The sequence below is a fragment of the Lissotriton vulgaris genome, chromosome 6 (assembly GCF_964263255.1).
Source record: "Lissotriton vulgaris chromosome 6, aLisVul1.2, whole genome shotgun sequence".
NCBI classification, from domain to species: domain Eukaryota; kingdom Metazoa; phylum Chordata; class Amphibia; order Caudata; family Salamandridae; genus Lissotriton; species Lissotriton vulgaris.
In genome coordinates this window covers 1,852,429,094-1,852,446,717 of record NC_141694.1, presented here as the reverse complement: position 1 = coordinate 1,852,446,717, position 17,624 = coordinate 1,852,429,094, and the positions used below count along the sequence as shown (strand labels likewise).

At 44.5% G+C, this 17,624-nt stretch overlaps 1 protein-coding gene across 1 annotated transcript in view; it reads left to right on the top strand.

Moving 5' to 3' along the window:
- The window catches only part of IFT172 (intraflagellar transport 172), a 1,181,874-nt gene that overhangs the window by 1,107,292 nt on the left and 56,958 nt on the right, over positions 1–17,624 (top strand). Inside the window, exons 46-47 of the mRNA XM_086928171.1 lie at positions 12,700–12,853; positions 13,377–13,468. Of these exons, the coding sequence (XP_086784297.1) occupies positions 12,700–12,853; positions 13,377–13,468 (246 nt within the window). The remainder of the gene's footprint in view (positions 1–12,699; positions 12,854–13,376; positions 13,469–17,624) is intronic.

Genomic DNA, 17,624 nt, shown 5'->3' with positions numbered 1-17,624 from the left:
GAGGGGATAGGCCTCGATCCATCGGGAGAATGCGCAAACCACAACCAAAACGTATTTCAGGTTATTGCATCGCTCCATATGGATGAAGTCCAATTGGATCACCTCAAAGGGATACGAAGGAGGAGCAAAACTGCCAGGGGGAGTTGGGGTTCCTTTGCCAGGATTGTACATTAGACACACCATACAATTCTTCACCAGACGTTCAGCACATTTTATAATTCCATCATTCTTCCACACAGGCGACAACAATTTGCAAATGCCTTTCGCGCTAATATGTGCTAACCCATGTGCCATTGTCACAACGGCCAGCACATACGCATCGGGCAACATCCATCTTTTCTGATCCGACAAATCAATCCAACAACCATTCGCATCCAACTTTCCCGTACTTTCTTTCCACTTCATCTTTTCAGTCTCAGTGGCCTCATTCTGAATTGCTTTCACACTCTCAAAAGTATCTATACACATACTTGATTCTGTAGGCCACCTAACCGAACTCGTCACATACATTCGAGTACTAAGGTTCCGGGCAGTCTCCTTAGCAATCTCATCTGCAAACGCGTTACCACGACCAACATCATCCGTGACTTTACGGTGCGCACTACACTTAACAATCGCAACTTGCGTAGGCAAAGTCAATGCATCCAAAAGATCATTCACAAGCTGGCCATGCTGAATCTTCGTACCATGCGACGTCAAGAAACCACGCTCTCGCCACAATCGTCCAAAACTATGCGCTACACCGAAAGCATACTGGCTATCGGTGTACACATTCACACGTTTACCTTTTGCTAACACACATGCTCTAGTAAGAGCAATCAGCTCTGCAGCTTGGGCAGAATTCTGATTCAATCTTGCAGTTTCAACAACAGTATTCAACGTTACAACAGCATAAGCAGTAGTCACATCGCCATTCGGCAACTTAAAACATGACCCATCCACATACAAAGTGCCGTCCGGATTTTCCAATGGGGTGTTTTTAAGGTCCACTCGACCCTTTGTTTCCTCTTCCGTCCGCAAGTAACAGTCATGTTCTGTTACTTCATCTGACTCTGCACTAATTGGTAACAAAGTTGCCGGATTTAGGACATTACAACGTTTTATCTGAATGTGGCTTGCCAGAAGCGTCAATTCGTACCCAGACAACCTCGCACTCGTCAAGTGCTGAGTTTTCGTACGATTCAACAGAGTATCGACTGCATGCGGAACCATCACCGTAAGCATATTATCCATGACCAATCCTGCTGATTGTCGGATAGAGACCGCAGCTGCCGCAGTTGCTCTCAAACAACTCGGCAATGCTCTAGCTACTGGGTCTAAGGTCGAGGAAAAATATGCGCATGGACGTTGCTTACCACCAAAAGGTTGCGTTAAGACACTCAAAGCACAACCTTCCCTCTCGTGAACATATAACGTAAACGGCTTACTGTAATCAGGGGTACCTAACACAGGGGCCGAACACAATGAATCACGTAATTCAGAAAAACTTTTCTGACATTCTTCCGTCCATGGTAAAGGAGTTGAAACATCCTTGCACGTAAGAGCCACCAATGGTTTCGCTAGCAATGAAAAATTAGGAATCCACTGCCTGCAGTACGATGTGATACCTAGAAAGGCACGCACATCTCTTTGGGTTTGTGGCACAGCCATTCGCGCAATCGCTGCAATTCTCTCTGGGGTCAATCTCCTTCCCTCCTTTGACAATAAGTGACCTAGATAGGTTACTTCTTGACAACAATATTGGAGTTTAGAAGGTGACACCTTGTGATTTAACTCACAGAGATGTTGCAGCAACGACACCGTAGTAATTTTGCAAATGTCCTGAGTATCAGCAGCAACCAATAAGTCATCGACGTATTGTATTAAGGCCGCACCAACCGGCAATCTAAACGCATCCAGTTGTCCCTTCAAGGCTTGACTGTAAATAGACGGACTTTCACAGTAGCCCTGAGGAGCGCGTTTGAACCGGAAGCTACGCCCACCGAGAGAGAAACCGAAAAGGTCCCTACTCTCTTCGGCAATCGGGATGCTGAAAAACGCATTTTTCAAATCAATCACCGAAAACCATGATGCAGTAGCTGGAATCAGAGTCAGTAGCGCCGTGATGTCAGGCACAACAGGAAATTGAGGAACCACAATTTTATTTACCTCCCGTAAATCGATAACAAAACGATAAACAGGCGGTTTTGTAGGATCAGTACGTTTAAGAATGGGCAGTACAGGGCTGTTGCACACGTTTCCCCGAGTCTCCTCAATAACATCTTTCTCGATCAAATCATAAATGATCGCTAACAGTGCTCGTTCACCATCAAGGGAGATACGATATTGGGGAATACGTGGCAGCCGCACATTAGCTTTCAACTGAACAACATAAGGGGAGATATCAAGTAGGCCCACATCATTTGGACCCGTCGCCCACAAAGACACAGGAAGAGAACTCAATTCCGGTGGGAGCTTGTCGAGAGACAAATACATAGGAGAGACAACCCTTTCTTCTAACGTAAGCTTTACACCCGCAGGAGAACAATACAATGTTGCATACAGACGTTTAAGCAAATCCAGACCCAAAAGATTTTCGCCACAACCAGTAGTCAAAATCAACGGAGCCTCGAGCTCACGTGGCCCAATTTGAAGGGGCAAAGGGCGTGAAACTGGATTGCTAACGGGGGCGCCAGAGAATCCAACGGAAACATTTGTTAAGCCAGACAAAGGTGCGCCAGGGAGTTTCGAATGCATAATAGAACTTTTCGCTGCACCAGTGTCCAACAGAAAAGGCTCAACGACGCCCGATGTAGCAACTGCGACGTAAGGCCCTCTCTGATCAACCGGAACTGATACCACTCCCTCCTTTTGTCTTTGGCTGTCCTAGTAATTACTGTCGTCAGTTCCCTGATCGACGTAATAATCGTCTACATTGTACTGCGCAGATCGTCCTTGCGATGATCCACGTTGATCGAAACAATTATTAGAATTTGATGAATTGTCGGAGCGATCATTCTGAACACCACGACCTCTACCGCGTGATGCCTGCTGTGCACCACCACGGCCTCCTTTGGACGAATTACCACTATTACGTTCATTCAGAGCAGGACAATTGAATTTGATGTGTCCCTCTTGTCTACAATAAGCACATTGATTATACCCTAACGAGGATCTTTGGAAAGAGGAATCGTTACGCGACTGCAATCTATTCGATTGAGACTGCGACCTATTCTGTTGAGGCGCATTCTGATTGGAACGCGGTGGATACGCTTGTTGCAACAACACTTTAGTTTTCAGCTCTTTTGTCTTTTTGTCAGCACGGTCATTCTCTTCTTTCTCCCTATTTTCGTAATATTGTGCCGTGGCCAATATCTGAGCTGAAGTAGAAACAGCCCATGCACTTTCCGAATTCTTTAATTTATAGCTCAAGTCGGGCAACAAGTTCGACACAAATTTATCCACGAACAACCTCTGTCCACCCTCAGTACCCACATCCTGTCCACTATGATCAATGAATGCTTCTTCAAACCTCGTAAAGAAGTCTGAAACACTCTCATCTTTCTTTTGTTTACAAGCTGACAACTTGTCCCAATTTACCCTCGTAAATGTAAATGTAAATGTATTTGAGCTTATATAGCGCACAGCTACCCACAAAGGGTTTCCCGGCGCTTGCTTAGGGAACCCGTCCTGGTATTCCCCTGTGAGATAACCCCGGCAGGGTATCCACAAGGTGAAAGCCAGGCATCCCGCCGCGAGGGGCCGTTGTGGAGATTAAGCAAGCTATTGCCCAGAGTCGCAGAGTGTGAACCCGTGAGTTGAGAAGGCACCGGAGCGAGAATTATCGAGTCTGTGGAATTTTTTGAGCTCAAGACCCGCCGAGGCGGGGAATTGAACCCTGGTCCAGGGCCGATCTCAGCTTCCGGGTCTGCCGCCTCTAACCCCTGAGCCACACTTCTTCTCGTAGCTGGCATAAGCGTTTTCATTAACGTAATAATTCTTTGAGGAAGAGCTTCAATCAATTGGTCGGGTTTAGTAGCAGCCGCTTGTCCAGCGTCTGCCGCTGTAATGGCATTCCAATCACCACCTAATTCATTTGCATGATCTTGGTGACGAATCCTAGCCCATACCACTTGCGGTACGACGTTGCCAAACAACATATCAATATCAGCAAGATTCATTACCGTAGCATCTACGAGCTGCGATAATTCCTTATAATACCCTGCAGGATTTTTACGAGGATCGGGCAAAGATTGTTTCACCTGAAGCACTTCCGATCGTTTCCATGGGAGGTGTATCCATATTCTCCGGAAATGTGCCGCCACTGGAGCATTAGCATTAGTATTATCAGCGGGTACCCAAACCGGCGGAACTTCACGCATAGGATATTGGCCAGACTCGGCTTGTTGGCGTTCAAGATCCTCAACAAACAGTGCGTGAGGAATAGGAGCGAGACGAAAAGACAGCAACTGCTCAATAGCACGTCGGACATTAGTATCGACTATCAATCCGGTTGCGAACTGAAACCGAAGATTAGACAGGGCGGTCAGCACCTCGTCAGGCGCAACGGCCGCTATCTGATCATGTAGGAGTTTACACATTTCGTCAAACACATATCTCTGAGTCGGTATGTTGAATTGACTAAATGTTTCAAGAACAACTCGGGGTGGATTTCTCTGCGGATTGTCCATCCAACCCATCGCCATATTATATAGCGCAGCGCGTTCCCTGTTACCAGGAAGCTGGCTACGTCTCTGAGGACCATCAGAACCAGCAGACCCAAAAACAGGTCCAAGCGACTGGAAAAAACTTGGTGCAATAGGGGAATTACGACTACGAGTAGAGGGAGAGAGATAAGACACAGGACTAACAAGAGAAGGAGTAGAAACAGTAGCAACAACAGGAGTTAACAAAACAGGAGCAGTAGCAGGAGCAGGAGTATGTGGAAGCGGAGGAGCAGTAGGAATAGAAACAGACAAAGGAGCAGGAACAGTCGGAGGAACGGGTGCAGGTTGAGGAACTAGTGGAGGAACAATAGGTGGAAGAACAGGTACGGCAGGGACCACGGGAGCTGCGGTACCCTGAACGTACGGAGGTGGCGACTTCATAAGATAGGACATTAAAGGATCCTCAACTGCCTCTTCCTTCTTATCCGACTCCGTAGGCAGAGCAGGATAACATTTATCTATGGTCATACGCTGTAGTCTCTCAAACACTTCCTTATCCTTATCCTCCTTATCACGCTGAAACTGCTCAGATTTCTTTACAATGGTAGCAACATTATCTCGCTGACTACGTTTATTTTGTCTGATTTCTTTCTGTCGGGCTTCTTTGCGCCACAACCGAAAGGCATCAAACATGGCCGGCCTTGATTTACGTTCGAACAACTTTATCTCTAGGTTATCTAAGATCGACGCCTCGAAGCTACCGTGAGGTGGCCAACGAAGATCGCCGTCTTTCTTTGTATATTTAATCCAATAATCGTTAAAAGCAATCGGGCCTAGCCCATGTTTGCTATATAAGTCATAAGTAGGAGTTCCAACTGGAGGTATCGGACACGAGTCCTCCAGCAGGGAATCCGCACCACAAGGTCTGAAACAACTAAATAAAGTACTGCGACCAGGCATCTTGCACACTAGCCGAGTTTCACAAACTTCAAGGGTTACGGGATTTACCAAGTCCCAGCAAAGAACAAAACCCTCGGTTTTTGGCGGCTGCAGTCGTCAAATAATACAACAACAAAGTACGCTAGCAAAGTGTCACCGACAAAAACACTCACACAGCGTGCACAACAAAAGACACTCGCTAAAGTGTCAACAACCAAGGACTATGGGAGCGACCCACAAATACTTAACTCAAAGATCGATGGCGTCACCAGGAAGGCCCGTCTATCGTCTCGCTATACCAAGGTCTACGCCAGGCGCCAAAACAGGTCTACAGTCAGGGCAGCAGTCCGTCACAGCCGTCAGGAGGCGGGAATCTTCGCGGGAAAAGTCTTCGGGCCACTTATTTCGACAACAGGATCGATGAAGCGGGGTGCACCTTCCCTCGGAGATTTCACACGAAGTTCCTCACGATCGTCGGGCTTGGACCGGTACCACTGATGCAGCCCCACGTTGGGCGCCAACTGAAGGACTGGGTTCTTTTGGACCCAGCGGTGCCAGGGCACAACACCTGAAACCTTCGTGGGTAACCTGCTCCGGCGTACAAGTCACAGAGACACGGGACACTTCCTTCGACGTCAAAGATTCAAGGTTTATTTTCTGCAGGGAACACAGAAGTCACAGGAAGTACATCGAGTGTAGTTCGGGGAGACTGCTTCAAATTGGTTCTGTGGATCGCTCCTTTTATACAGTTTTTACCCATAGGATAACATGGTACACAAAAGTTTACAACCCGGTTCCCACCATCATCCCCCAGAGGGGTCGCTTTGGTCGCTTTCAAACACATGAGGTCCGGATCATAAGTGCGGAAACATTTGGCGGTTCCCAACTGTAACAACCCATCTTCCCACCATTAGCAAATTCCAACCAGCAGTAAAGTAGATCGAAATAAGAACAAAGACAGGTGCAGAGGAAGACGGAGACAGTGGGGAGATCGGAGAGGGTGTAAAAGGGGGAGGTATCGGAAAGCACGAGATACAGGCATCAAAGGGACGTGCCTAATGAGATGCACGGCTGAGACAATAAGTCCGTGCGGCAAGATGAGGCTCGAGCGGCGCCACCTGCCTTACAGCAGCAACCCCCTCGTCATAAAGACACTTACAAAGAACATGTGTCTTCCGCCAATATCTTGGGAGTCCCAGGGTCGCGAAGCGGACAGCGTCCGTTCGCTGACTACTTGAGGGCAAGAGACAAAATGGATGCCGTATCTAAGATGGAACCCGTGGGTACAGATGAAAAACCCACATAACAAACGAACGGTTTAAGTTAGCACAGCGAAACTGCGCACACTTACTAAACTCGTCATTTGCGGTTCATAGATACCAGACTCGACCATATTCGTGCGAGTCGAAAACACCACTTACAATTGTCACGGAACCTCATCCTTGAAGTACGACGAGGGAACCGGGTCCATTGAGTTTTGAAGCGCATATAAGAAACGAGGAAGAGCCATCATCTTAACACTATCGGTGCGGCACATTTTCCCGCTGTGCGCTGAACTTTTGAAAATCCCGCGGTTCATGATGAGCTCAGCTCGTCATGAGCGTACGAGAGGTGTACTTCATGATGAGCTGAGCTCGTCATCAGCGTCGAAGGGGTTAAACAGAACAGCTCGACCGAGAAGGGAGAGCGGAAGCGATTTCCATTGGACCACATCTCGCCTGAGCCGGACAAGGGGCGGCAACAGGTTATTGGAGTACCTAATCTGAGGGACCGAGGATATATAAATGCCAAGATATTTGAATCCCTCCGTTTCCAGTTTAACCGGACAACCTGTAGGAACCTCCGGGGGATCGCCACTCAAGACAAAAAGAACCGACTTTGCCCAGTTAATGGCAAAGCCTGTATATCCTCCAAACACCTCCAGGACGTCTAAAAATGCTATGAGCGAAGTTCGGGGGTAGGTCAAATACAACAAGATGTCATCAGCATAAAGCGATATCTTATCCTCCCACTCGAGCGTCCACCTAATCCCCCTAATCGATCTGTCCCAACAGACCCAAGCCGCGAGCGGCTCGAGTGCCAAAGCAAATAACAGAGGGGAAAGAGGACATCCCTGTCTGGTGCCCCTCCCCAACGCAAAATCAGCTGATCTATGGTTATTGACAACTACTCGGGCCAGTGGATCGGAGTACACATTGTATGTTTTACTCTCTCTTGCTCTGGGCCTAAGTCTGATGAGGAAAAATATGCGCCGGTCCCCAAAAATTAGTACTAGTGGGCCCCACCTGCAGCCGCCTTCTCAAATTAAACACTGATTCCTAGCTGAATGCTCCGTTTTTAGGTCGAGCTGATGTGGCATTCATGCGAAGCATGAATGCATCAGCTCGACAACTTATGCTGCCCGTATTTAGGAGAGCGGACAGCTATCAGACGCGCGCTTTCCCATTGTCAGATTTCACCTCGGGAGCGCGCGTCTGATAGCTGCGCATGCGCGGTGCAAGCCCTGGCTCTCACACAGACACAGGCAGCCCCCACCCCTCTGCATGCACCCACGCACACACACAGGCGCAAGCCCTCGCTCACACACAGACACAGGCAGCCCCGACCCCTCTGCATGCACGCACGCACACACACACAGGCGCGCGCATGCACACGCAGGCACACTATCCCCTGCCTCGCATTCTCTCAATCACACACAGTCACGCATGCGCACACACATGCACACACACACGCACGCACACACGCATACACACAGGCCTTCACATTAGCCCTGGCCCCCACCTCCCCTCCCCTCCCACTCACCGGGCTCTTTCGGCGTGTTCCGTGTCTCCTCTGCAGCGCTGGTCGGAGTCGGCCGGCTTCACTGCTTCCTCGGCGGCGGCGGGCGGAACTTCCTGCTGGGTTGCAGGCCCCGCCCCCGTCTCGGCCAAAAGTGCCTGACTTCCGGTTTTCACGGAGCAGGGCTGCGGCGGTGATTTCGAATGCTCATTACGTTATTGAATTTAATACTGCAAGTTAAAGGTTAAAGTGATTTAACGCTCCGTGAAGGATACGTTATTGAATATAATACAACAGTTTGAAAATGAAACTGACACGGAGTGAATTTATGATACCGTGTATTGAATTCGGAATTGACACGGAGTGATTTTCAGAAACTGGAAATTGATACTGACAGGGTGTATGTCACATTTTACGTTTGTAAATTAATGCTTACGTAATTGAGTGAAAAGTGAAGCGTATTTTCAATTGAAGCGCAATTGGAACTGATACAGTTAAAAGCCTTACGTTTATAGATTTGATACTGCACCCTAAATTGAGCTGCAAAGTGATACCTGATACTGTTAAAAGGCTTACGTTTCTGGATTTGATACTGCACCCGTAAATTGAATTGCAAAGCGATACCGCTGATACCGCTAGTCAGATTGATTCGTAAATGGAACTACAAATACTGATTTGAATTTAATGTGATACTGCTAGTCGATTGAATTTTGCACGAATGTATACTGAGTTGTCCTTTTAAAACGACAGAGGAAGGAACAGCGTGTCATGGTTACTGTCAAAGTTATCTCAACAGTTAAATCATTTGTGAGGTTCGTGACTATGGTATACTGCATCCAACGAGGATTTACACACCTAAGGAGGTGTTTGCAAATTTTAAACGTATGCACGTGATATTTAAGCTCTTGAGAATCGTTTTACTCACTGTGCATCTTTCAACCTGACATTCAACTGTTGGTGCTTCTGCATTCTAATGCTGACACGCATGAACTTGTTGCAAGTTCGTACTGCGTGTGTCATCTGCACGTTAAAGGTCACAAATATATTTTGACTTAACGTAAAGTTATTGGACTTGACACCGAAAGTCGGGAAAATTGGGCACAGATGCTGACGGAATTTCATATTAAAAGTGTATGTGGAAGGAACTGTGTTACCGTAATGTGTCATGGAATACGTTTATGATTTGAACACTAATGTCGCTGAACTTTGATGATACAATTAGTAACACCTAGTTAAAATTTGTGGAATGAACGTTTTTGAAACTGAAGCTGAAATAATAAGAAAAGTGATAACCTGACGTTGAAACTGGCGTGTTATGAAGACTGGTACGTTCCAGTTGAGCTGCATTGGAGAGAAGAATGGACGCAATTTACAGCACATCGTCACAATTGACGACGTCAAGCACGTAGACACCGGTGCAAGGTCACGCAGGGGGTCAAGAAACGTAACTCCATTTTGTAAAACCGGTAACCTAGCAACATACAGGAAGCACATCGGAACTCTTCCGTTAAATAAATATAAGTACTAACAAAGCTGAATTACTCATCAGTGACACGCACACTGCGTGTCATTTTTGCAAACCATTAGTGACGCACACAAGGTGTCATTCCGGAAAACATTACCTCATCAGTGACACGCACACTGCGTGTCATTTCGACAAACCATCTGTGACACTTGTGTCATTTCAAGAAAGCATCAGTGACAAGCAGATTGCATGTTTTTTGAAGAAAAGGTATTGCGTGTTGATACGCACACTATCGCATATTAAAGTTATACTATAATCGATCTTAAAATGTTATTATAATTACCATCTAGTAATAATTAGACTGTAAAGTTAATAAGTATTCAGATAGATATAACACATGCTATAAATTCTTTGGTGCTAAATCAAATTATAAAATATTTAAGTGTTATATTGTGAAATTTTAAAAAACGTTAAGGAGCATCCTCATTAGGAAAATTGATTTAATTGTGCACAAACTGATGCAAGGTTTATTTTTTTCTTTTCATTAAAAAGTAATTGGTGCATTTATTCTGTCTGTTTACAATATGGCAACTACTACAATTAATTATATTGGAGGGAGTGATAGTAATGCTGTTGTAAACAAAGCCAGTTATGAAATACAACACATATTGCATTACAAATGCTATAGGTGTCACATTTGCGAAAGTTATAACTATTGGCATTGTAAATGACAAAGCTATTAATTTCGCTATTTTCAAAAACAAAACATAAATAAAAAAATTGTCATTTACAATACCAATAGCTCAAACTTTCCTAATGCGAGACCTATTGCATTGCAAATGCTTGTTTTATTGTCTGCTGAAATTTAAGCTCTTTCATGTCCTCTCCATATGCCTCTGTTGGTCATGGAAAATGTAAGGATATGATATGAGTGCACCTGTCAGCGCCAGGCTGGACTACAGATTCTCTCTGGTGCTACTAAACCCATTGCCGCACAGGACGGAATGAGGCGTGAGGGCAGATAGAACCATACCAGCTCTAAAGTGTCATAAATGTTTCATGTTCTCTGCAGAAATGCCCAGGGAGAGAGGAAGAGAGGCCTCTCTTTAGTCTTCCAATGAAGGCTGAACTCCAAATGTGGTCATGCGGAGACCACCCTGCTTGTTTCCTCACCTGAATCTCTAGTCCCCTGAGCTCTGAAACGCCCCAACCCTGAAGAGATGGCAGAGAACTTGGCCGCCACGCAGCCCTGCCACCCAATTATATTTTGTTTTAGGTGTGGGAATGAGATTGAAAAGGCCGCTCTGTGGCCTCTTTCTCTTTACTTCCCCAAAACATCTCTTAGGACTCTGAAGCTAAAGCATAGACTATTTGGAAGGTCCGCAGTTCTGTATCAAGATACAGAGGACCAGAGGAGGCAGTGCATCTACGGCACTTGACCTCGCATTGAGTAAAATGTTTTGAGTGATATCCACGCAAGTAACAACAATATCTCAACTGGATTCAGTAAAAGTTGGTATATATGTTTACAGACGCTGTACCATTCAGTTCTACTGATCTTTTTGCATTTTTGTATGACTCGTGTTATTGACCTACCTGATTGTTTACGCTACCACTTATTTGTACTTGTATCATTATTGATGTCTCTGCCTGACTATGCTCCCGCATGTACCTCCCCACCCCAATTGTTATTTACTCACATGTTGCACCCTTGTCTGTAAAGCGCTCTGATATATGCAAAGATCTTGTTCGCGCTATATAAAACTTTCAAAATAAAAATAAAATAAATATGTATGTACAAGACATTACAATAGAGAAAACAAAAGGGAGAGACTCTTAATTATTTGTTGAATGTGCTCATGGCAACATATATTTTGACTGTAGAAATTCTGTTGTCCGTTGTGGCACACTGGAGTGTGAACGCCCATACAGCACTCACGACCTTGGCTTCCCGGTCCTGATGATGATCCTGACTAATTAAGGATCGAAACGCTGTCAACCATCCTTTTTTCAGTGCAATCTATGGCGCACATCCTTCTCTGGTTCATGGAATTGTTCTGAATCATTTGGAATTCATTTTAAGAAAATTACTGTTTAGAACCAAACATCTTGTATATATTTTACATCACTTTTTTACTTTGCGCCCAGCGCTATGTTCTTCACTTGTCACTTGCGCCGTCACCTCCTGTCACGAGCACATAGTGCACCAAGTTCTTTAGGGTTGCCTCTGCATTTTTGCATTACAGTGCTGATATAACTGTCATGTTTAACTTTTTCTTTCAAAATATATGATGCTATGAGCACATTCAACAAATAATTAAGAATCACTCCCTTTTGTTTTCTCTATTGTAATGTCTTGTACATACATATATACCAACTTTTACTGAATCCAGTTGAGATATTGTTGTTACTTGCATTTAACTTACCCAGATCTCAAGTGGTCTATGGGTTACACTCCTGTGGTGTTTTACTTGAGTGATATCCAGCCATTGGGTTAGGAATACTGAGTGCCTTTCAACATTAAGCCTCTGAGACCTTAGCAGCTGATGGGCTATAGGTCCAGCCGTATTGGTCTACTGCGTTTCTAAAGCCCTTTTCTAGGACCCTGGAACTAGGAAGGCTGTGTGTCAGGTGTGACTCAATTTATTGGAGCAATAATGGAGAACTATACTTCCAGGTATGTCTGGGGCTATCCTTAAAAATAAAGACTAGATCTCTTTGTTATTATGATGAAATCTAAGCAGTTGTGTCTTGTTTTCTCTCGCGTAATGTAAAGGTAGGTGCCTTGATTACAAAATTGTAGCACTATGTTATGTCCTCATCTCAAGTGGTTTAATTTCTCACATATATTTCTTTTTGCATTTGCTCTAGGTGGACAAACGTGAGGAGGTGCGGGAGTGGGTTCTGGCTGTGTCAATGGATCAAAGAGTAGACCAAGTGTTGCCACGCGATGAGCGGGATACCTACGAAGCCTCGCTGGTAGCTGTTAACACTGGCATACGTTCCTTACCATGTCTAATTACAGGTGAAGTATTCTACTCTTTCTACAAAGTAACGGAAGGGGATGTTCACTTTCGTAGTAGATGCGCTGATGAGGAAGTAGAAATGTACCTTCTCTACCTACAGTGTGTTTATGTTACTGAAGAACAGATCAGAATTTGAAGGAGGCAGTTCTGCAAGCAAATGAAGTGAATGAATCATCAGATAGTCTTCCATACTTAGTAGCTACTACAGATTTTCCTTGCCATTAGAGTGGCAGACCCAGAGATGAAGATTAACTCCCATCCTTAATGGTTTTGAAGGAGCTCTGCCTTTGGTTTAATTTTAATCTGTGGATTTACACTTTCTAGAGTCGCTCACTTTCGTGTAGAGGAAATAATATGTTTAATGCCTAAAATCGATCTGTGACAATACATTTTGTTTTATTGCCGTTTCTGCGGGCATACTATATATTTTTTGATAAATCAAACCAAATAGTAGAAGCAGATTCAGTAGTTGTCTAAATAGTATCACAAAGCCTTCTTTTCACTTCATTTCATTTGATGCAGGTTATCCAGTGCTGAGGAACAAGATTGAGTTCAAACAGCCAGGTAAAGCTGCTAACAAGGAGGACTGGAACACGTTTCTGATGGCAATTAAAGTAAGTGAACCAAATGTGACTTCTAGCAGACAAGTAAAAAATAAGTGCCTTCCACTTGCAGGTGTCTCGAAAATGGCGCATTCCTAACTTAATCTCTTTACCCCTCACTGCCTTAATTCCTTGGTCCATAGGAGGTGTCCCATCCGCATCGTACACATTACTTAACTCCCGGACATCAGGTCTCCTGCTCCATTCCTGTAGCCTTCATGGTCCCTGACTTGGTTCCATTTTTCATGGTCCTACTGTCTCCTCACTTTCGCCTCTCAAGTCAGTCTTTACTTAACCCGTCTATCCATCTTCATGTCCTGCTTCTAGTTGCTTTGTGCAATTCTCTTTCTTGCCTCTCTCTGCTCCGAATTCTTGCTTGTATGAGTTTTTCTCTCCTTGTATTCTTTTTACGTGTGTTGATCAAGTTGAACATTCCTCTCCCCTTCTGTGAGGAGTCTTGTTTCTAATGATTCACTCTACTTGGCCCAAAACAAATGAATGTTTGATCTTTTTTGGCCACACTACTGTTGTCTTCCAACTCTGCGCTGCTTTGTCTGCTGTTGATACTTATCAAATGTTGTCTTTATGTCTTGTGTGCTTATTTTTAATTTACCATGTTTTATGCCACTGAGTTCTACACTTTGCTTAATGTGATTTTATAATGGCTACTATTCCCCACCTTTGAATATCTACAAGTGCAGACTGGATCCGAAAATGTTTATAATAGCTCTCTGATGTCGGAAAATTGAGGAGACTCCACTGTGATGTCGGACATTGAGTCTTGATGATGTCACTGAAGTACTATATCCTCGAGATCAGCATAATGGTAGTTCTTTTTTTTTGCGCCCATTGACGGAATCAAGGGCTTCCCATTCTGTTAGATTTCTCTCACAAATATAAATTTTGAATTTTGGTTCAGATATGGATTTCCCCCTTGGGTTTTAATTCCTGTCTGCTTTAAGTCATGACAGTGTTTTAATGGATGAGGTTCTGCGGAGGGTTTGTTTGTTTTCAGAAGTACTATGGCGCTCAACAGGTAGTGGATGAGTTGAAAGCTATGTCTGTTTGGAGTTGGTGCAAGTGGGTCAGAGAAAACCCTAAACTCTGAGGAACAGGGATGTCAAGGATCCTTCCCTGTGGTTACTTGTAAGCAGAAAGTCAATGCACACAACAATTCAATGTGATATCAATCATCACCAACCAATGTTGAAAAAGAAGTACCACAGATGTGTTCTTTTTGTGTTGTTTCTTTATTTTTTGCAATATATTTTTTTAGAACATGAAACCAGCCGACACGTGTTTCGTCAAGCAGGGTGTTAACCCGTCACTCTTCACGGCTGTTAAATGGGCATGGGGAACGTGGTCGGTGGAGCGGTGATAATTCCGACCCGGTCCTAATCGGGTTTAACGCAGGGCGTGGTTTGAGTTTGTGGAAATACGTCTGGGTCAGTGTTGCAAACGATGAAAAACGGCGGGTAATGCCGTAAGTGGAGTCAAAATTCTTGTGGGTCACATCTGGGGTTCGATGTCAAGCAGGTCTGGTATGGAAACGGGTCTCGCCAGGTAAGGAAAGCAGACCCAAGCTTTTTACGGCTCATTTTAAGGAAGGTCTTCTGGACGAGGTTGAGATCGAAACAGAGATTAAGATCTCCTTTAAGCTCATCAAACATCTGCCTAAAGAATATACAATCAAAATATTCTACTTGCTGGCAAGAAACTACAACTAAGTTACCTCCAGCTCCACCTACTTCAGAACTGGAGATTGTGGAGATTACCCTGGTGCCTACACCGTGGACTCTACCTCAACTGGCATCAGTACCCACCTATCCAAAGTCCCCGGCGGCAGGAGTGAATTCGTCGTGCTCTGTGCATGCTTTGATGTATATATTTAGGAGAGCATTTGTCCTCTCCGTGACAATTTTTTCATCTGAAACAGTGTGCAGAACTCTATGCGTTATGGATTTTAATCTTGTTGGTCTTATGCTCGGTAGGTGTCAGGTACAGATCCTCATGCTATCTGCATATGGTGCTTGGGCTAGTGCCATGACGCCGAAGAGTGCGATACATGCCAATGGCTGAAACCGAAGTTGCTGCTAGAGCAACGAATGAAGCTCCTCTGACAGTGCGGTAGTAGAGGACCCCCAGTACTTATAAGTAGTTGACTTTACAGTCTGCGGTTTGGATGTGGGGCCGCTCCAGAGGCTGTTCCCGGCAATCATCTCGTTACATCCCATCAACAATGTCAGCGGTCCAAGTCTATGTCTCACAGTAAGTATCGTCATAAGTGAGTGAAGTTGCAGCTTTCTGGGGCTTCTTCATCTCACGACGTGGTTTTAAGCGGCTCCTCGTTCACTTGTGCTGAGGACTTTGTATAAGAGTCACTCCTGCGCCTCCATTCATTCCCTGGAGCCGGAGACACTTGGGCCCAGATGAAAGAGTATTATGATGCTCTCCATGTCATCATTGGACCCTCACCTTCCTCTGGAGCTCCTCTGGGCCCCAAGGAGGTGATGGGTCCAGTAACTGTGTCATCGCCAACGGATTCGTCCTCTGCTGCAGTCAGGCTCTTAGGGACCCCGGTGCACAGCCCTTCGGGGCTCACACCTGTGATGCCGACTGACTCAGGAGCAACATCTGTTGTTCCTCAGGAAATTGTTTTGGTGGTGCTGAAGGCTTCGAACTGGAGTTGATGCCTGACCCTGCAGAGAGTCTTGAGGCATTGACATCCCCTCGACTAATTCTGTTCATAAATGTTTTGATCCTAGCGTCAATACGGCGCTGTGTCGGATCTTACTGCCGTTAAGAGATCATAGTGTGAACATTGATCTATTACTTAACTAAAAGGAAGGAGATATATACATATATACACACCCTAGTTGGCTTTACAATCAGATTTTATTTTTACTCATATGTATTGTGGACAGTTGTTTCAACTGAATATCCATTTTAGGGTAATTTCCAGAGGTTTGGTTTGTTTTTTCATTTTGACCCTTTAGGTCAAGTGTGGCTGTAAAGGGTTGCTACTGGCAGGGGTTCATTTTTATGTATGATGTCTTTTAGGTAGTACTGACGTAGTAAGATACTTTTGGCAGACAGCATTATCTTTTTGCCTAGTCACCAGCAGTGTTTGTTGAGGGTGCAATATAATTTTCAATGTTATATTGTATGGTACTTCGGAGCTGGTTTTTCAGTTCTGTGTATTTCTGTGTGTATACAAGGTATACATATGTGTATTGCATTTGTGTTTCACATGCCTATATGTAATTCAACCATTTATATGGTAGAAAGAATATTTATCCTTTTTTGAAATAAAACAAAAGCTTTTTTTGTGAGAAATGACTTGCTTCTCTCTTCGGCAAAAAACAGAATGTAAAAGAGGGTCTACAGGGGAAGTATATTTAAAGACCTATTTGCATCCTATCCCCCAATCTAACTAGCAACAAATACACAAGGGATGCTAACGGTCTAAGCATGACTATATCTGCTTATTGGAAAATGGGTGCATGTAAAGGCAAGGTCAGGTGAAAAACTGTGTGGGAATATAGTGTGAAAATATACCCATCAGCCCACCAGGTGGCGGAAACTCATCTGGGATTTTGATCAAGCTGGTATCTGCTAGGTTACCCACTTCAGATATCGTGAGAGATCCTAATGCAGATCCACCAGTGATGGAAGCCAAAAAGCTGTGGTGCAGGTGCTGGAGTGGGAAAAGAAGTTACAGTGCTCAAAAAAGTGTAAACCAAAAAAGAGGTGTGACTTAAAATTGCCTAGTGTGGTGCCAAGAAGTAACTTTATTGAGAGAGCCACCACAATGGCAAGGTTAAAAGCAGAGTGTGGATAGTGCCAACAAATACTACTATCAATAGATGGAACTGGTCGACATGTTTCAGCCAAAAAATGGCTTTCTTCAGGACCTAATAATATTAAAACACTACTGCTACACGGGAGGACACAATAAATGTTATCTATCCGTAAAACAAAATGTACCATGTAAGTGTAACCTACCGTATATATGGTATTTAACGATAAGGCAATGAAGACAAGGTCACCAAAATTCTCCCCTGTAAAAAGACAAACGCATTCAGGTACAATTTTAAACAAATTTAGGCCTATGATCAAGACTTCATTCATCCTTGTGTTCCATGTTTTTGGAGAAAAGGGAAGACTC